This window comes from Thermochaetoides thermophila (assembly GCF_000221225.1).
Source record: "Thermochaetoides thermophila DSM 1495 unplaced genomic scaffold scf7180000011816, whole genome shotgun sequence".
NCBI lineage: Eukaryota > Fungi > Ascomycota > Sordariomycetes > Sordariales > Chaetomiaceae > Thermochaetoides > Thermochaetoides thermophila.
Window position 1 is genome coordinate 1,150,050 of NW_006383032.1, and position 20,465 is coordinate 1,170,514.

A 20,465-nucleotide genomic window follows, 5' to 3' on the forward strand; every position below is an offset into this window, starting at 1 on the left:
GAATGATCAAGCCCGGAACTTTTTGGATGTTGGATGATGACCCGAAAGCAAGGTTGAGTGCGACAGTGTGGCTCTAATTATGCATAACTGCATACACCTTGGTCTAACTTTGTAGGCTTGGAAGGGCTATACAAACCCAACGCCCTGAACTCCTCTCATTAGACAATTGTGCAGTTTACTTTGGAACTACAACGTACAGTACATAAACAATATGTTTACCCCTAACCGTATGAGCATGTTTTCGGCACAGGCCACCAATATACGTCCCAATCTGCTGCCAGCGAGCCGAGGGGCATCTTGTTACTGGTTCCTGCAATGCCCCGAAATTGGCATAGCGCACAGACCATCATGACCCCTCCGCAGCTTACATTTTTAAACTGCAGCATGCATGCTGATAACTGGAGCTCCTGTCGACAATCTCCATTTTTTCTCTGCTGCCTCTCATCGAAATTTGCAGGGTCATCAGGCCGCAATCGTCAAGTTGGTTCACCACAGCAAAGCCGCGCCGGCTTTCTGCGCACCGCGGCAGCCATGGCGACCACGACGTCGAACATGTTCCTGTACTCACTGACCATCCAGCCGCCAACGACAATCACGCAGGCGCTGCTTGGTCAGTTCTCGGGTACGAAGGAGCAGCAGATCATCACCGCGTCGGGCTCCCGCCTGACGCTTCTGCAGCCCGATCCAAGGCAGGGCAAGGTCAATACCATTGTATCTCATGACATCTTCGGCATCATCCGGGCAATGGCCGCATTTCGCCTTGCCGGCAGCCACAAAGGTGAGTCGCGCTCTCGCTGACCCAGCCCCCCCTCCCACCGCCGTTTCTCGGACAGCATAGTGATTCTGGATACACTCCGCAGCTTCGGCGGGATGATGTTCTCCTCCTCCTTTATTCTCGTAGAACGGCCTACACGATTCATCTCACTCATTTTCTCCAATTGCCGCGGAACTGTGCTAAAATCCCTACCTGCACCTAGACTACATCATTCTAGCCACAGACTCGGGCCGCATTGCTATCATCGAGTACCTGCCAAAGGAGAACAGGTTCCAGCGTATCCATCTTGAGACCTTTGGCAAGTCGGGTGTCCGTCGCGTCATCCCCGGCCAGTACCTGGCTGCCGACCCCAAGGGTCGCGCGTGCTTGATCGCGTCAGTTGAGAAGAACAAGCTGGTCTATGTTCTCAATCGCAATGCTCAGGCCGAGTTAACCATTTCTTCGCCGCTCGAGGCTCACAAGCCCGGAGTGATTGTTCTTTCACTTGTGGCCCTTGACGTGGGCTATTCGAACCCTGTGTTTGCTGCTCTTGAGTACGAATACTCTGAGGCGGACCAAGACCCCACCGGCCAAGCTGCTAAGCAGCTTGAGATGCAGCTTGTATACTACGAGCTTGATCTTGGTCTGAACCACGTCGTTCGCAAGTGGTCCGATACCGTCGACCCGACTTCGTCGCTCCTCTTTCAGGTCCCTGGCGGCAATGATGGTCCCAGCGGTGTTTTGGTGTGCGGTGAGGAGAACATCACCTACCGTCACTCAAACCAGGAGGCCTTCCGCGTCCCTATTCCGCGACGGCGCGGTGCCACCGAGGATCCGAATAGGAAGCGGACTATTGTCGCAGGTGTTATGCACAAGCTCAAGGGTAGCGCGGGCGCGTTCTTCTTCCTGCTTCAGACCGAGGACGGCGATCTTTTCAAGGTCACTATTGACATGGTCGAGGATGAGAAGGGCAACCCCACGGGCGAGGTCAAGCGCGTGAAGATCAAGTACTTCGACACGGTTCCGATTGCCCACAGCTTGTGTATTTTGAAGAGCGGCTTCCTCTTCGTGGCGAGCGAGTTCGGCAACCATCACTTCTACCAGTTCGAGAAGCTCGGTGACGATGACGATGAACCAGAGTTCACCAGCGATGACTTCCCTGCGGATTGGAACGCGCCGTATAACCCCGTTTACTTCAAGCCGCGGCCTCTCGAGAACTTGGTTCTCGTTGAGAGCATCGACTCGATGAACCCCTTGGTTGGATGCAAGGTTGCAAACTTGACTGGTGAGGATGCGCCCCAGATCTACGCAATCTGCGGCAATGGAGCACGCAGCTCGTTCCGTATGCTCAAGCATGGTCTTGAGGTGTCCGAGATTGTCGCTTCTGAGCTTCCCGGAACTCCCTCCGCCGTTTGGACGACGAAGCTCACAAAGTACGACGAGTACGACGCGTACATTGTCTTGTCGTTCACGAACGCGACCCTGGTGCTCAGTATTGGCGAGACAGTGGAGGAGGTCAGCGATAGCGGATTCTTGACGACAGTGCCGACACTGGCCGTGCAGCAGATGGGCGAGGAGGGCTTGATTCAGATTCACCCGAAGGGCATCCGGCATATTGTCCAGGGTCGTGTCAACGAGTGGCCGGCTCCCCAGCACAGATCAATCGTCGCCGCAACCACCAACGAGAACCAGGTCGTCATTGCCTTGAGCTCTGGCGAGATTGTTTACTTCGAGATGGATGCCGATGGGTCTCTTGCCGAGTACGATGAGAAGAAGCAAATGTCGGGCACTGTCACTTCGCTCAGCTTGGGCAAGGTGCCTGAGGGTCTACGGCGCAGCTCCTTCTTGGCCGTCGGTTGCGATGACTGCACTGTTCGTATCCTCAGTCTCGACCCGGAGTCGACCCTGGAAATGAAGTCGATCCAAGCGCTGACAGCAGCCCCGTCGTCGCTGCTCATCATGTCAATGGAGGATTCCACGGGTGGCACGACGCTCTACCTCCACATCGGTCTGCATTCCGGTGTCTACCTCAGGACAGTTCTCGACGAGATCACGGGCGAACTGACGGACACCCGGCAGAAGTTCCTTGGCCCGAAGCCTACCAAGTTGTTCCAGGTTACCGTGCAGAACCAGACTTGTGTTCTGGCTCTCAGCTCGAGACCATGGTTGGGCTACACTGCTCCTATCACCAGGAACTTTGTCATGACACCGCTCAGCTACACCGAGCTCGGCTATACTTGGAGTTTTAACAGTGAGCAGTGCCAGGAGGGTATGGTTGGCATCCATGCCAATTACCTAAGGTAAGGTTTTGCTTTCGTCCCACCTCCGTTCCAACACTTTGCATGATGAAAAAAGGGATGCCTATGCCGTACTTGGCTATGAGGTTTGAATACAACGGCTGTTGTATCAATTGTTCCTTCTGACGTGAAATTAATACTCCGCCCTTGTGTTGCTCACGACTTTTGCTGGCCCATGCTGACAATGTCTCAGGATTTTTACTATCGAAAAGCTTGGGCAGACTATGATTCAAAAGTCCTGCCCTCTTACCTACACCCCTAAGCGGCTGGTCAAGCACCCCGAGCAGCCGTACTTCTATGTCATCGAAGCTGATAACAACACTCTTCCTCCAGAGCTGCGGGCTCAGCTCCTAGAGCAATCAGGAGCTGTGAACGGTGATGCAACCGTCCTTCCTCCGGAGGATTTCGGGTATCCCAAGGCAAGAGGACGATGGGCGTCATGCATCGAGATCGTGGACCCGGTCAGCGAAGAGCAACCGCGTGTGCTCAAGCGGATTGAGCTTGAGGGTAACGAGGCGGCTGTCAGTGCAGCTGTGGTTCCTTTTGCTAGTCAAGATGGCGAAAGCTTCCTCATTGTCGGCACAGGCAAGGATATGGTCCTCAACCCCCGCGCATCGACCGAGGGTGCTATTCACGTTTATCGGTTCATCGACGACGGCAGAGACCTCGAATTCATCCACAAGACGATCATTGAGGAGCCGCCTCTCGCCTTCTGTCCGTTCCAGGGCAGACTTCTCGCTGGTATCGGTAAGATGCTTCGCATCTACGACCTCGGTCTGAAACAACTACTCCGGAAGGCCCAGGCCGAAGTCTCCCCACAGCTCATTGTGTCACTGGATACGCGGCACAATCGTATCGTGGTGGGCGACGTCCAGCATGGCATGACATATGTCGTTTACAAGCCAGACAGTAATAAGCTTATTCCGTTTGCCGACGACACGATTGCGCGCTGGACGACGTGCACGACGATGGTTGACTACGAATCTGTCGCAGGTGGCGATAAGTTCGGCAACCTCTGGATCGTGCGGTGCCCGGAGCGGGCCAGTCTGGAAAGCGACGAACCTGGCTCGGAGGTGCAGCTCCTGCATGCTCGCCCTTATCTGCACGGTGCACCCAACCGTCTGGATCTGATGGCGCACTTTTACCCACAGGATCTCCCCACAAGCATTTGTAAGACCAATCTGGTGGTTGGTGGTCAAGACGTGCTTGTTTGGAGCGGCATCCAGGGCACGGTTGGCGTGTTAATCCCCTTCGTTACGCGCGAGGATGCCGATTTTTTCCAAAACCTGGAGAGCCATATGCGCGCTGAGGACCCGCCTCTGGCCGGGCGCGACCATCTCATCTACCGCGGCTACTATGTGCCGGTGAAAGGTGTCATTGATGGTGACCTCTGCGAGAGGTTTACGCTGCTGCCCAACGATAAAAAGCAGATGATTGCTGGTGAGCTGGACCGCTCGGTCCGGGAGATCGAGCGCAAGATTTCGGTATGTTCTCAACCCCAAGGAATCCAGTCCATAACTGTTTCACTAACTCTCTACCAGGATATCCGCACTCGGTCTGCCTTCTAATCGTCATTTATCTACATGACGGACATATCTAATGAACCTTGTTGGCTGGGTTGATACGCTACAACTGGCGTGTAATTTTCATGCAAACGGGCGGCGTCGCTAGGGATGGAAAGGATATGGCGTTTAATAGCTGCTGTTTAATAACCTGCAAGTATCATACATGCTACTGAGAGAGGGAATGAACAGGTATACCCGAGTGGAAGCCTTGATCTTTGGTTATGATGCTCTGAGCAGTGTCACAAGTGATCAGACTGAGAGTATCGATATTGTAATTACCGTAACATTGTAAACTGACCCCAGCATTCAGCTCACCGCCTGCCGATGATGGATAACATGACGCAGCTGCTGATAAGGCGCTGGGCGCGTCCCACCGCTAACTGTCCCACATCATTCCCACACCCTTGGTCCCCTCCTGTGTGGCCTGGTCACACAAGGCCGCATGATGCGTGACACGAAACTTTGGCATCAAAAACCGCAGTTTGACCTGATCAACTTTCGGAGACAAACATGATGTCATAGCGATTGCGATCTAACTGCGTTTCGGATACCTGATAGCAAGGGAACCCAAGCAACAGCCTGTGATCGATGGCAACAACATCGACATTTGGGCCCAGCCCTGGCCCAGCACGAGTATCAACCCCCCGACCGACTCGGCACGCTCGCACCTCCAGCATACAATCCCAGACTCCCCTGGCATCCAAATCCTCGTCGCGACAGCCCCCTGGTTCGGGATTAGGGTGCAAAACGTCGACGGACAGTGGCAGCAGTGGCAGCAGTGGCTCAGGGACACAGCAGTCTAGTGGCAGTTCATCTTCGGCACAGAGGCGCAGCACCCGTGCGAGTACTACAGGAGGAGACCGTACTGCTGCCATTGCTGCGGGGGCAGATCCGTTGTCAGATAAGGCAACTGTATTTCTCATTAGGAGGATCCTTTGTTTGGGGGACAATGGTAAGGGTTCGGGAGGGACTACTGGTGGTAGCGGGGGAGGGGGATTGTCCTCGGCTCAGGCACTGGAGGAGATACTGCCTCCGCTCACGAGCCGGAATGATGTCGACCTGCAACTGTACGCATTGATCGCCATTATCCTCAGGGACTTTGTGCAGAGCTGGTACCACAAGATCACGCCGGACGAGACGTTTGTGGGTGAGATTGTTCAGCTCATTGCGCACATCACGCGCGCGCTGGAGCAGCGGCTGAGGAAGGTGGATTTAGAGAGCTTGGTGTTTGACGAGATTCCGGAGCTGCTGGAGAGGCATATTACTGGTTGGTTCATACATTCATTCAGGTTCATGCTTCTGCATTTTCGTCGTCACATCTTTGGAAGCTTGGTCTTGTGGCGATGATCTTGCTTCTGAGGGGCTCTGTTTGGCTAACATGACTTGGTGAATTTGCTAGCCTACCGGACCGCCCATGATCCTATCACACAGCCTCCTGTGAGGACTGAACCACGAGAAGTCTACCACTCGCTGTGGCCATTGCCTGCACTATCCCCTGTCCCACGCACTCAACTAGGCGATGACGAAGACACCGACCCTGACACTATCTCCATCGCGCGGCAACAAGCCGAGAACGAAGCCACCTACCGCCAATTGCTTGTGTATGCTGTTTTAGCCATCTTGCTGCCGACAGAGGACCTGGAGAACAGCGTGCTGACCACGCTGGTTGGCCAGATCCTGTCGGAGCTTGTCATTGGGAACCTCGTCGCAAACAAACTATCGGAGCCATGGATGATCTTTGAGTTATTGATCATCGCGGCAAGGAATGCGCGGAAGGGAGTTACTGCTGAGTTTGGGGAGAAGGAGTCGGCGTCAGGGGCCTCGTTGTCGACGAGCAGTAAAAAGCGACGAAGATCAGCAGCAGCAGCTGTCGAGGCTACTGGTGGTACTACGGGCGGTGGCAAAAGGTTTTCGATTCAGGGGCTGTTTTGGTCTATTGTCCAATGGTGCTTCCTAACCATGTCGTTCTTCAGGGGCCTCTGGACCCTATTGACGATGGCGAAGACATTGCCACCGCGAACGTCGACACAACGAGCTGAGAAGCTGAAGAACTATGAACCCTCCAAACCCGCCGATCCGCACAAGCAGGCGCCCAAGACGCCAGTATTAGCTTTCCGATGCTGGTCCGCGATATTGAGGCTCGTCGAGCTGGACTTCCGCATGCCGTGGCTTCACGGCATCTTATCGATGCTACAATGGGCTGCGATAACCGGGCCGGGAGAAGTCGGCGCCGTGGACGGGAAGCTTGATAGGTAGGTGACATTTTTTTTTCTTCTCTTTTGTTTCTATTCTTGCGGCTTCTTTCCTCTACACTATCCCTTTGCCGAGCACACATCATTTCCACTCGCATATTCATTCGTCACACTGCATACTTGACCGGTCACTGGACCTGACCGGTATGCTGGGCCCTGGCGCCAAGTGAGCCGCACTACCCCGCGCAGATTTGCAAGTACAATAGCGGCGGCTAAAGCGGCTGAAGTGTTGTGATATCAGCGCAAGGGCCTTCCGAGTGATTCCCATCGACATCTTCCAGTATCCTTTTTGGTTTTACAACGCTCGAAGTTTTCCAAGGGCAAATTGGGACAACTCAAGCGAGCGGATGAGAAACGATGGAGTAAAGGAAGCACAAAAGGGAGCAAAAAGGGAAGAGCTTGCATTCACCTAATCCCCAAATGCCCAGACCGCGCGAAGTCAGCAACGCCTCGGAGCTTCTGACCTCGGGACGATGGAGGTCTAGACGCTGTGGAACGTCAGCAAAAGAGCACACCTCCACAGGTCCTGCGGCCAGTTCGACGACCCGCTGCAAGTTTTCTTCCGCGGGACCTCGTCCTTGCATCCACACATCCACACATATCGTCTTCTGCATGATGCCCCCCTTTACCTCTGACTACCACACACACTGCAAACTCCACTCCATCCACACACCCACTCAATATTTGATCGTTCACCTCTGAGCCAATCACTGCACGCACCCGCCTTGGCTGCGTCTGATTGCATGTTTCTGCGCTGCGTGGGGCGCTTCTTGCTACCATCACCTTCGACAAGCTAGCTTTATTTACGCGCCGGGATGGGAACTTTACTCTCTACCCCCTCACAAACTTCCCCCCGATGCCCTGCACTTCGCGCTTTAACTTGATGACGAGATCGACTTCTCTGGTTTAAGATGACGCCAATCCAGGAAGAGGAAGGTGTCAAATGCCGAGGTTGTCAAAAGTCAATGTTCGATGGATCCGAACTTGGTCTGGATTCCGTGCTGATCCGTCCGCCCCATGACAAGTTGACAGATCATCTCGCGGAAGCAGGGTATTAACTTGCGTTAGCATTGGGAGGAAAGAGAGGGGGGTTCATTTAGGGGTTAGCTAAGCTATGCATGGGCTTTGCTTCCCCGGATGCTGCTAACGGCTCGTGTTCACTCAGCATCCACACCCTATGCTGGCTGAAAGTTCAGTCTAGACTTTGACGAGGAGAGCTCCGGGTATTATGGGAGTGACAGTGTCCTCCATCCTTGACGCTCGAGCATGAAACACGATGTGACGGTGATTTAGTTTGGGCTAAGTGAGCTCAAAGGAGCTTCAAGCTCAATCCAAGAGTCGTCCAGATTCCCTCTTGTCGATGACGATGACATGAGTAAAACTAGGGGAAGATCCGGCTTAGCTAGTTTGGATAGTCATCCATAGCAGAAGCTCCTCTTCGCCTCATCGGTTTCACCATCTCTCCTGCATTCCGTCAAGGACTTGGGGAGATGACATTTTCTCCGGGCTAGGTCAGGGAGCTGCGAGGGATAGTAGCAACGGGATATTCCACATTGCATTCCCTCTTTTTGTCATGGCAGCCCAGAGGGCCGTCAGTCATCGGGATTGGCACTGTCCACAAAGATACAATCTCCTTCAACTTAATTCCCGAGTGGTTGGATTTGACAGATTTTGTCTCAAAGAAGCTTACCTCCACCACTATAGACAGAAAGCAAAGACAAACACACTGTCATGGATGGACGGACTTTTTTCAAGCCTCACTACATACCTCTACAATTCATGCTTACCACTTCTCTTCCTCCTCCTATCCCATTCAGCTCCCCGTTTTCATTCAGCCCAGCCCATCTCTCTACACCCAGTCTGCCTTACTCGGCGCCCCCCCCCTTCCCCGGTATACCTTCTGTTACATCACTTTACAAGTACATTACAGTACACACTAACACATCTTCCCGAAACAGACTCCTCTCTCACCTCCTCTGCACCAGCGCACTCGACCCGGCCAAACTTCCTTCCATCTTACGCGCCGCCCGAGCCGCCCTCTTCCCGGGTAACATGCCCGCGGGTCCCTCATCACTAGTGCCGCCGGCCTCCGAAGCGGAGTATCGCCGGCTGAGACGGAGGTGTGCCCGGGCAGTATACAGGGCAATTGCTCCCGGACCGGGGGCAGTGCGCTCAGTGGTAAAGACATTCTTTCTAGGAGGGTTCGGGTTCGGTTCGCGGAGTCAGCAGAAAAATGACCAGAAGAAGAGCAGTCAGCATCAGCCGGGAAGAAAGGCACAAGGAAAGGGTAATGATAATCATAATAAGCCTCGCGGGAGGGCCACGAAATGGGAAGGATCCGCGTCCACACCTGCCACGTCCTCGTTCACGTCCTCTTCCTCATCTACCGGAGTGGGAGAAGTAGGATTAGGACCAGCAGCATGGCTGAAGAATGGTGGTCCTAAAAAGGACAAGGACAGGGATAAGACCAAGGCGAGGGATGACAAAAAGGGAAATAACATCGGATCCTCCCCATCGCCTTCCACACTCTCATCACTCCCCGCCAAAGATCAGCATCAGCAGCAGCAGCGGTCCGCTCCGGGCCCTGTTGGGCTTGCTGCCGTATCGTCGGCTTTTCCTCCGGCATCCTTTCCTTCGTCAACCACAACTCCAATCACATCCGCTAGCAACGTCGCTGTCGACGCCGACGCTAGTAGTAGCCTTCTTCCTAGACCTGCCGTTAGCGCTAGCGCCGGCACTAACACTAGCCTTTGCGCTAGTCGGACAAATAACGGTGCCGACGACGATCGCCGCAACGGCAAGCGGAGGCTAATCCACAAACCAGCCAGCCACAGCCAGGCTTATTATTATTATGATATCAACAGGTGGAACGATTGTGGCGAGGACGAGGATCACTACGTCTATTATGACGACATCGACAGTGACGAGGAGTGGGATGAAGATGAGCAAGCGGTACTTAGAGAGATTGACCGCTCTGTGCTAGACGTCTTTAGCGATGCCTACTGTAACAAGCATCTCATCTACGGGATCTTGGAGTTGGTACTGGTGCGGCTGATACCGGAGTTAGCAGAGCGAGGTGTAGGGGAGTTATGGGCAGAGAGGATACCCGATGTAGTGCACCCCGTCTAACTTTGAGTGATTATGTTCTGTGTATTGTAGAATTCGTTTGGGTTGGACGAATAAGTGATGACGGACTCAGTACTTCAGCCTTGCATGGCCTGCTAAAAACGGAAGGCTAATACTATTGCATTGCTTTCTCTGCAGAAAGTCCTATCAGATGTGATTATCATTTCATCGAGTTTACGAGCATGGGAGAGACTGGCCGGTCTCAAAGTCCGATGAATTTCTTCCTGAATTTGTTTTGGGAATATCCAAAACCACATCCAATCCACTCAAAACATGGAACTTCCAAGGAACTTGACCCTGGCTCACCATCCCATATGTGCTAAAAAAATCATGGAACAGTGAAACAACCCAAAATGAAACAGAACCCTTTCGATTCAAGTTCCCTAAGCACCTAGTGAGCGAGTGCTCGTCCTCTTCCACGAGGAACAGTCCACGCCCAATCCATGCCTACCCAAAAATAAGCCCTTAGTCCAAAAGCCCATCAATCCAATACACAGATATGCAGTTTTCATCCAATGATATATATAGTACACACTTGGGGGGGGTTAGGTGTGCGTGCAAAAAAAAAATAAAAATAAAAAATAGAAAAAAAAATACAAACAAACAAGGCGGATACCCCAGCAAGGCATACGCCAGAAAAACACTAAAGCAGACCCTGAGAAATCTCCTGCAAGACAGACCACACAACCCGAAGGCACTCCAGAAACCAGTGATTGCAAGCCGCGTGAGCGGAAGCTCTTTCAAAGAGTAAGGAAAAGGTATCGCAGGTGAGGTGAGTTTGGTGAACAAATGACAGGATATGGGGGGTATATATATGAAATCCTATGTGCCAATGTGCTAACCACGTCTCTCCGTAATCCCTCCATTCAGAACCAAAAAAAAAAAAACCAATGCGCCAAAAAAGGGTAGCTTAAGAGATTGCGAAATGTTTGTCAAACAAGAGAAATAAAAAAAAAACTCAGATCCTACGCACTCATAGTCGTCTCCATCTTCATCACGGGCGGAGCGCTGGCCATCTCGTTGTCGCCTTCGGGAATGCGGGAAAGACCGCCTATCCCAACAGAGATGGATGGCTTGCTTTGATGGATTCGTAGCTTCTCCGTCAGCCTCATTACAATCTTGAGCTCGGTCTGGTCGGCCAATCCATTGGAACTTCTCAGATATGACAGGAGAGTATCTGCAGCCCTGAAGGCGTCTTCCTGCGTTGGCGAAGCCGGTGACGACGTCACGGCGCTGTTTGTAATCGGAGTAGTCGTTCCACGTCCGGCAATGCTGCTGTTGCTGCTGCTGTGACGTAGCCGCGGCGATGATACGGTAGGCTCAAATGTATAGCTCGGTACCGGAGGCTCGGTGCCGGCAGAATCCAGGGCCGATGATGGAGTGGCAGACGGAGGGAACTTAGCGTTTGCGTCCGCTGATTGGGTCTGATTCAAGTACTCCATATCCAGAGTCGGGAAAGTTTGGCTCCGGGGACGTTGAAATCCAGGACCGGGAACAGGAACCTGAAAGGCACCGGTGTTCGGATCGGGAGAAAAGTTGAACGAGTTCGTTGGGCTGATCGCGCCCCCGGGGAAAGGAGGAGTTGATGTATCGGTGAAGGCACTGGATAGCGATGTCGTGCTCTGTGTATTGGGGTTCTTATACAAGCCATTAGTGAAGTCCACGATATTGTTCATGCCATCCTTATCCTCTTCGTTCTTAGTTGCCGGTAACGAAGGGGGCGACAATTGACCAGACGGCGAAGTGGGGGAAATGGCACTCGATGGCTGAGACGCCGGCAGCAGGGGAGAACCCGAGGAACGCATGCTGTCGGTGATGTTCGTCTCCGAGGCACGACGCAGAAGCCTCCCGGGGTTGATGTTATGCCTCAGCATAAACTTGTCGAGCCACGCCGAATTGTATGACGACTTGAGAACTGAATCACTAACGGATTGAGTAGCAGCGAACATGCGCAGCTTTTCCTTCAGCTCATCCCTGGTCACGGTGTGGCCCGATTTTTGAGCCTTGGTCACCCAGTTCGACAGCGCCTTTTCGATATCTACGCCTTTCCCTTTCAGCGGTCGCCGGATGGGTGAGCTGCTCCGGTCATCCTGGTTCAGATATTTGTCCTTATTTCTCAAAACCTTGGACACGGTACTGCGAGTTCTGTCAGATTTTCATCGTCTTGTGCATCTTGTGAGAATCGTCCGACGAATCCTACCTCCTCTCGACGCCAAAACGGGCGCCAATATCTGTTTGCTTCGCACCAGGATTCTCCTCTGCATACTGGCACATCCTGCGGCGGTCCTCGTCGGTCAAAGTTTTCCTGGGCTGAGAACCCGTACCAGACTTCTTGATGGGCGCTGGAATCGGCGGAATGGGCACAGGGGGGGCTGCCTGCGGGGGAGGAGGAGGAGCATAAGTAGGCGGTGCTGGGTTAGTCAACATACTCGGCCATGCCGTCGGCGCCGGATTCATCATGAGCATCTGCAGCTGCGGGTGAGGTTGAGGGGCATGTAAGGGTTGAGCAGGCGGAGGAGCCGCGGGAGCAACTGCAAGACGGGCGAGGGATTCCGAAGGTAGGCCATGACTAATGTGTAAAAAGCTGAAACCAGCATATTCTGGCATAGTCGTCGGTTGGTGGAAGGAGTTCATGTCGACCCAGCCATCAGTGACGAACGGGGCAGCTGGATCCGGTGTAAGATGGCTCTCCTGGTCCACACCGGAGGTAACAATAGGATTCTGCATGCTGATGATGGGTAACTTCGTCTGGTCCAGAACAGACCAGGCGAAGAAATCGAGCAGGAGAAAAACAAGTAAAGGCTGCTTTGGTGCCGTGGTGAGATGAGTTGTGGTGGGATGGGTGTCGTGTAAGTGCCACACACTCGGGACCGTATTGAGAGAGGGTGGGCGTCGAGCCACACACACCGCCTACTATACTAGCAGTCGCAGAGATCAGAGCGGCCGGAAGATGTGGTCAAGGCAGATTCATTCAGCACAACCTGCATGAACCGTATTGGGGGCAGGAGGGGGATTGTTGTATGTAATTGGTTCCTAGGGATCTGTACATGCAGGCCTCGAGCATCTAAAATGCAAGCCGAGGGGGACAGCGGAGGTGGGGAGTGGCCGGTTGTACCAAGCTCGAGAGCCACGGTTGATACTGCAAAAGGCGTTTTTTTTTGGGGGGGGGGGGCGGCTGCGTCGGATAACTCTTTCGAGGTAGTTCGGCGGCTTCACCGTGTCAACTTGTTGTAAGAGCAAAAGCGCAGGGCAATGTTGTCAATGACAACTGCCTTCTTGTTTACCGGCTCCTCAACAATAAAGGCAGAACCGCAGAAGCCAAGTGACTGGTTGCCTAGTAAACGCACGCTGGGAATGCTGCTTTGTTGACTTCGTATACTGCTATGAAGCGAAGTACTCCGTGTGGACGGTCTATACACCGATGTGTCGTCTTCCGAGCAGCAACACCAGAGATCTCGGAGTCCCGAGCTTGGTCTAATACCTCTCTCCGAACAGCCCGTGTGCACCAAACGCTGTTGTGTATCTGAAAGGCAGTGTGCAAAGCGAGGGTATGTGGGTATGGGTGACCTGGAGAAAGGCCCAGAAGAGAAGAATAGGGCTGACGCTGGCTGTATAGAAAATAAAAGAGCGCTGGTAGGCTGCTAGTAAGTAGGCTGCTAGTAAGCTGCTAGCTCGACAGAAGGTCCGATGGTCAACGCAATGGGGACACTGAGCGGCAGAGACAGCAAACAAGCAGGGTCTACCAGTGGTAGAACAGCAGAAAACTGCAGAGCTGGCCCCGGAAGATGCAGTCTAACGTCGGAGACTGGAAGAGGACGGCCAAAGTCAAGCATGCAGTAAAGGAAAAGCAGTCATTCCGGAACAGAATCGGCGAGGTTGAGGGTCATCCAGCGCCCGGGCGGCATATGTATGTTTGCCAGGAGCTGGGTGCTTAAACTAGCGCAGCTAAGGCTTGCTGGAAGAGGGAAGAGGGCTAGAGACAAGAAAACTGGAACTGAAAAAATACTCCCTTGACGCCAAGTGTCCGGGGGTTCCTGGTCCAGTTCCCGGTCTTGCACAGGTGCTCCTGGCCTGGTCGAATATCGAGGCTGGGGCAGAATCAGAAAATCGAGAGAGAGCCCCCAGAGAGGACGGAATGGGCTGGGCCAAGCACAGGCCATGCCATGTCCATCCATCGCGAGCGGTACTCTGAACCGGGCCGGGGGCACAGCAATGGTTGAGACTGGGGATGGGCAGCGCGTGTGGGCGTGTGGGCGTGTGAGAGCACGAGTGTGAGCATCTTGGTGGGGGGGAGGAGGGGGGGCAACTGTCCATCCAAGGGAGGGGAATAAGAACGCGGCGCAACCGGGGGTGGGACAGCGCCGCGAAGACAGGGGAGGGGAGACACAAGAGAGGCTGTCGATGATTCAAAAGTCCACCCATCAAGCTGGAGATAGGTAATTCAAAGACTCCGTCTCTATCCAATGACGATGCTCTGCAACTCTTAGCTGAATGTGCACTCAGCTATAGCGTGCTCCCGGATCCCGTGATGCCCCGTGATGTTCAAATGGAGCACAAAGCAACGGGGGAAAAATTGAAGTCGATGGAAACCAAGAAAGAAAATGAAGAGTGAGGGGCAAATTGCACGGGTCCTCAAGAGACGAGACAAGCCAGAAGGCACTTGCTTTCTGGTTCCTCCCTCTTCAGCAAAGCAGCCGGCCGTTTTGGCAAGCGCCAGCCAGCACCCCCAGGCACTTATCAGGCAGACAGCATGAACGATGGATCTTGATATGTCATTGAAGGAGCACACCATCTATGGAGTTCCAAAATCAAGGGCCGGAGCGGTTTACATCCAGGCTGATTCGTTGAAAAGTCTTAGGTCTTCGAGTTCATGAGTTTTGCTGTCTGGATGTCTCTGCGCTACTGGCACAGTGTTCTTTGGGGCTTCCCACACCCGATGGGAGGTTGACGGAGATCCGTATGCGATACTGTACACGCGGTACAGTACTCCGTATCGCCCATCACATACCACACATCTCAACATAGAATTGGATGGCCGCGGGAAAGATGACATCTTCCATCGTCTCTTCTTCCAGCAAGGGAAAAAAAAAAAAAAAAGCAACGCTGGGGCTCGACTTGGCTATCTGGAGATAGCGCTGTTACCCTCAGCATAAACGCAGTGGCTGACTACACTAGCAGCCCATCCTCTGTTTCTCTCTGTCCACTTTCCTCTCTTCCATCGGATCTAGAAGGCCAGGAGAATAGGAAAAGACAACGAAGAGTCAAAACGTTCGGCGGATCAACCGACATGGCAAAAGACGAGGGCGATCGCATGCTGTCTGTTGCTGTCGTTGTTCAAGCAATGGCCCGCATGGCCGGCGCATGTCTTCCCGTTGGACGGTACCACTTACACAACAGTGAGTGGTTCCGAGACACACAGACCGCAACGAGAGGAAGGGCATGAAGGGTTGCAAATCAAATCACCGGCATACCCACACCAGCGGTCCCCAGTGGCCCTCAATGGCCCCAATACTGCCATCGTAATCCAGCAATCAGTGCTCGGCAGGAATCTCACGGACAGCGAGTCCAGCAAGTCCAGTGAGCAGTGCTGATGAGAGCGGAGAGCAGGCCAGGGGCTGCAAATCCGCATTGTTCCGAGTGCAACACTCCAGTTTTCGGGTCGACTCTGGCCTGAAAAGCTGAAAAACGAGGAAGACACTGCGATAGTGAAGACGGAATACACGGGATGAGTCCAGCCCGCGCTCGCGCAATTGGACAAAACATTGTTGAACAATAGCGTCGACCGGAGTGGGTGAACCGCTGCGAATGAAGGCTCGGCAACGGCTTCCTCGGCGGCCATGTTTGCCCCAGGCAAGCGACTAGTGCAGCTTTGCTGTGCCCGCCGTCTGAACCATCCTTTCGACGACGAAGCTTCACATTTTGCAGCATGGCCCGTCGAGAAGCTCCCCGAGTCAGCATTGTGGGCCGCCGGCCGCGCTTCGGGCAGCTCCCGCCCCCAGCGGCTCCGACCCCACTGGCCCTCAAGGAGTCCACAGAGAATTCACAGCAACCGTGTGGTCCTGGGCAGCTGCAGGAGCAAGGGCCAGCGGGTCGCTTAGGCGGCCATCTGATGATGCGGAAGGCGCCGGATCTGTGATCTAGGATCGCTCTTTCATCGATGGATGGATGGATGGATGGATGGATCTCGTCCATCGATCTCACTATCACGGCATTCACGGTGCAATCCAACATTCTTCAGCGTTTGGTGCCTATTGTGCCTCGCTGGAGGATGCTCTCAGGCTGTGATATCTCTTGACGGCCCAGCTAATGCCCCATGCCATACGACAAGCCTAGCACGATCCAAGATCGATCGACCGCTGCGGTATCAAGGCGTTGGGGAAATGGATCCAGCCAACCGTAGCTCCTCACCTGAATGGCAATCGGGACGCTGAAAAGTCAAAGTTGCGAATGGTCAACTCGGCATCTCAGCCGCGCCCGCTTGCCTTACCGTTTCTGTCTATCTTATGTTCCGGCGCGGGACGATGGCATATCGTCCTGGACCCGTCGATTCTGAGCGCTGGGGAAACAATCTTTCTCTATTTCCCTCTCCCTGCATGCTCCGTCTTTACACTGAAGACAGCATCTCAAGACAGCATTACAGCATACGAAATCCAAAATAAACCGTCGCTGAAGCCCAACTTACAGATCGCCAAAGCGTGAGACTCGTGGTCTGGAAGCTTACTCAGACACGGGCTGCAAAGCACGAGCAGTGATATGATTCCCCACAGGCCTCGGGATATCGAGAGCTGCTAAGCTTCTTTTACGCTAGAAAATCTCATCAGGACAAGCTTTCCATGACAGAACGTAGACGCAATCGCGGCGTATCATCCGGGCGGTTTGGGGTTGCAACCATTTATCTGGCTACCAGGGTTCTCATCAAGGCCCTGGTTTTTTCTCCTCACCATCGCCGACGACCGACGTCTCCGACCACCGCACAAGGAACCCAAGAAAAAAAATCTCATTGGCTGAAAATAATTCCCGGCCTCCCCTCGCCCGTCATTGGGCAGAAACTTAAGGCCTTCCACGGCTGGGGTCCAAGCGCAGGGCCGGAGTGGCATCCCACTGGTCAACCCCTCGTCGGTGGAAAATCTCAACTGTCCACTCACCATTCACCGCAGTCCTTCTGGACGTCTGCTTCGGGTTAGCGCGGCAGCCTCTTGTTGAGCCTGTCTTGGCCCCAAGATCCCGTCCAGCCATTCCGTTTCACGGCTGGCGGCACGGCAGGTGAGAGGAAGCTTCGCCATGTCGGCCGTGCACGAGGTAACCGGGGGGGGGGAATGCTAAAACACAACCTCTTGCAAAAACCACAGGCTGATAAATATCTTAACAGGTGAAGAAGCTTAAATGGCACAGTCATGGACATGTGCGGGGGAAAGCCGCTTCATATCATGGAAATACCGAAACAAGCAAACCCCAGGACGTTGATCCTCCGCCCACCTTCTCCTCCAAGATCTCAATCATCGCTCGCCCCCACTCACCGCTGCCCTCCGCCTGCAGCTCGCTCTCCTTCGGGCAAGTGACTTATCCCCTTCTTGGCTAGGGCCACCACAGAAGAAAGCCATGTGGTCGCATTGAGGCAAGGGGTTGGCATGCCATGGCCGAACATGAGGCTGGCGACTACGACGAAAAACCTCAGCGACATTCCCATCCGAATAACCGGAAAGCCTTTCAACCAAGGTCCCATCGTCCCATCGCCAGGGATCATGGAAGCGAGGGAAACCGGAGGAAGAGAAGAGTGAAGCGGCAACCTCGTAGCCTTGAGACCCCAAAACATAAACCTGGATCCAACAGCCGACATATGCGGCCCATCCCCAGGCCCAGGGCGTCCGCTCACAGCAGTGCAGATGCAAGTCTGATGGAATGGTGCCCTGCGGGCAGACGGGTAGCCGCTGCTGCCAGCTTAGACGTGCCAGGTCCACGCGCGCCCTTAGGTGTAAGTCCCATGATGCATGAAAATTGTTCCCCCGCCTTGCTATGCAGAAAGTGTCGTCGTCAAGCCGAACGTCTGCGCCTGCAAGCTCGGACCTCATCTTCGGCCAAAAAGCCGAGAGAAGCACCAGCTTTACAGACAGTCCGTAATGATAGTAGGGAATTCATCTCCAGAGCTTCACGAACTGTTAGCTTAAGGCTCTTAAGAGAAAAGGAGAACCAAATACCTACTCGTTATCATGGAAGGAAGTGGGAAGGGGGGGGGGGGAGGAGCCACTGTGCATCGTGTCAGGACGCGCCGCGCTCTACGCGGGGACCTGTTCGGGACAATGAAACCCCTTGCTCTGGGCTCTGGGCTGCCCCTCCCCCTCCCCCTCCTCCTCCTCCTCCTCCTCCTCCTCCTCTTCTTCCCCACACCAAACAGCGCTCATTACATCAACGACACTTTCCTCGGTGACGACTAGCGAGGTCACCGTCTAACCGTAAGTGAACCTCCTGCCAAACAAGAAGGTTTAATAATACGATGGACAGCAAGCAATGGAGAACTTCAAGATGTGGATGTTGAAGAGCAGAAGGGCACCAGATCGATTCCTTCCCCAACCCGTCGGAACCGGATCCAGTCCCGGGCCGAGCAGCACACGGCCATGAACGGCCCTGCAGCCCCTCAATAACACTTGCACACACATTTTACATTGCCTCCTCTCAACTACACTACAAAGCAACCAACATCCCAAAGCCTGACCAACAAAGACGAAAGCTTTTCCTGAAGCAGCAATCTGCATACAGAGGCTCTATTGCATGTAATACAATATAAAAGCTGATGTCGTTATCCTCATGTTGTACCTAGCGTCACAGTTCCTATACTTCTGCGTTACTCGGTCGCTCGCTACCCGGGTATCTATGCCAACAAGCTGTTGCGTTCCGAAACGAGACAGCCCTATCCGTGCCCGCCGGCCCGCTCATCGGCTTCTGCGCGGCTCAATGCCTGAAAATCATAAGAGCAAGGCAATGCGAGGTGGTGGTGCTACGCGGCCGATTGCTCAAGCCAACAACAGCAGGTTAGCCCAATGTGCGTCAAGGTCTGAGCCCTTCCTCACTTCACCTCAACTCACGCGAGAACTTCCCATTTTTTTGCAATTGTTCGGGGCTATCCACGGGGATATAAGTTGTGTACCACGACGCAATGCCAGCTAGCCAGGCCGACTGCCAGCCAGTTAGTTGGCCTGCCCTGGCTGTTATGTTGGCACCTTGTGCGCCTGGCATCTCCCGTGCAAAAAAGCACTGCTATGCTCTTCCATACTATCATACACTGCGCTGCTTAACACCGATGACGCCACACGCTTGGTCCATCACCTTCCGTCATGAACGTTGTCGGTTGTAGAAGCATGATTAAGGAGGAGGCTTAGTTAGGCTGCCCGCTACCCTGGCCCAGTCTAGCCCAGCAGCACTTGCTTGTTCCCTTTCCCTAGGGGGGGAAAAGGGGGGGGGGATTGCGTTGCGTTGCATCTTTACTACACTTTAACACACCTTAACATGTTTGATTGCCCTGCCCAACACTGTCTGTGTGCTTGAGGGTTGCATGGATGAGCCAACTGCGAGGAGCTGGGAGGGAAACTTTTAGATTTGAGAGTCAACTTATCAAGGTAAAATCTCCAGCACATGAGGGGGGGAAGATCACCGCTATCGGCGTAGATCAGATCAGATCAATTGTTCAGAATGCCGGTTTCTCCCAGGGGTACGGAAGAGACATGGCACGACGGAGCAGCTCTGAAATTGACCCCTTAGGGAAGGAAGGCGTCCAGCTCGAAGCACAATATCCGCATTGCTGTGTATACTTTATCGTGCCAACGAATAACATAGCTGCTTAATACACTCGGTAGGAACCAATTAGGTGAGCAAGGAGCAACTCCTTCAGACCTCCATCCTCCTCCTTTTCGAGCCTCATCTCATTAGCCGTCCCCATTTCACAATGCCCTTCCCACCAATCCAGCTGGTCGGGGAAGCTGGGAACTGCAGCCACAACCACCACTTTTCTTTGTTTGCCTTTTCATTGCCTTGCGTGCTCTCACACGCCGGATGGCGCTCGTCATCGGAAGGTGCCCCAGTCTTTGGTAAGCCAGCTTACCCCTCCCCACAACATAGCACAGCTCTTCCACCACGCGGCAGCCACGGTGACTTCACGAAAAATGGGATCTGGCAGGTCAGCGTCGTGATTTGAGCGACTGGCCGAGCGGCCGGTCTGGGCTTCGCCGCCGGCTCCTCAGCCCCTGGGACCCTTTGGGATGCACTAGGGTAGTAGGGCCGCTACCGAGACATTGGCTTGATTCCGTACCTCGGGGAAGGTCGAGGTAGAGGAGGTGCAGTGGATCAAACTTATGTTCTTTGTGCCCAAAGGAGTATCAACGAGAGCTAAGAGCATGGATCTCTGCTACACCGGTCCGGTCAATCGGTAAGGATGTAGTCAAATGAGCTGTCATTACTGCACCACACCACCGGTGTTCAG

At 53.8% G+C, this 20,465-nt stretch overlaps 3 protein-coding genes across 3 annotated transcripts; 2 read left to right on the plus strand and 1 right to left on the minus strand.

The window, feature by feature from the left end:
* Positions 1-531: 531 nt before the first annotated feature.
* Positions 532-4,619, plus strand: CTHT_0024090 (putative pre-mRNA splicing protein; the record flags this gene model as incomplete). The annotated part of the gene is made up of 4 exons (XM_006692808.1): positions 532-778; positions 978-3,054; positions 3,245-4,535; positions 4,593-4,619. 4 exons carry the CDS (start codon positions 532-534, stop codon positions 4,617-4,619), a joined length of 3,642 nt encoding a protein of 1,213 aa, XP_006692871.1.
* A 585-nt stretch (positions 4,620-5,204) lies between these two features.
* On the plus strand, positions 5,205-9,997 carry CTHT_0024100 (uncharacterized protein; the record flags this gene model as incomplete). The annotated part of the gene is made up of 4 exons (XM_006692809.1): positions 5,205-5,883; positions 6,016-6,868; positions 7,297-7,347; positions 8,827-9,997. The coding sequence occupies 4 exons, from the start codon at positions 5,205-5,207 to the stop codon at positions 9,995-9,997; spliced, it is 2,754 nt and encodes a 917-aa protein (XP_006692872.1).
* A 962-nt stretch (positions 9,998-10,959) lies between these two features.
* Positions 10,960-12,721, minus strand: CTHT_0024110 (uncharacterized protein; the record flags this gene model as incomplete). The annotated part of the gene is made up of 2 exons (XM_006692810.1): positions 10,960-12,130; positions 12,195-12,721. 2 exons carry the CDS (start codon positions 12,719-12,721, stop codon positions 10,960-10,962), a joined length of 1,698 nt encoding a protein of 565 aa, XP_006692873.1.
* Between the last annotated feature and the right edge of the window lie 7,744 nt (positions 12,722-20,465).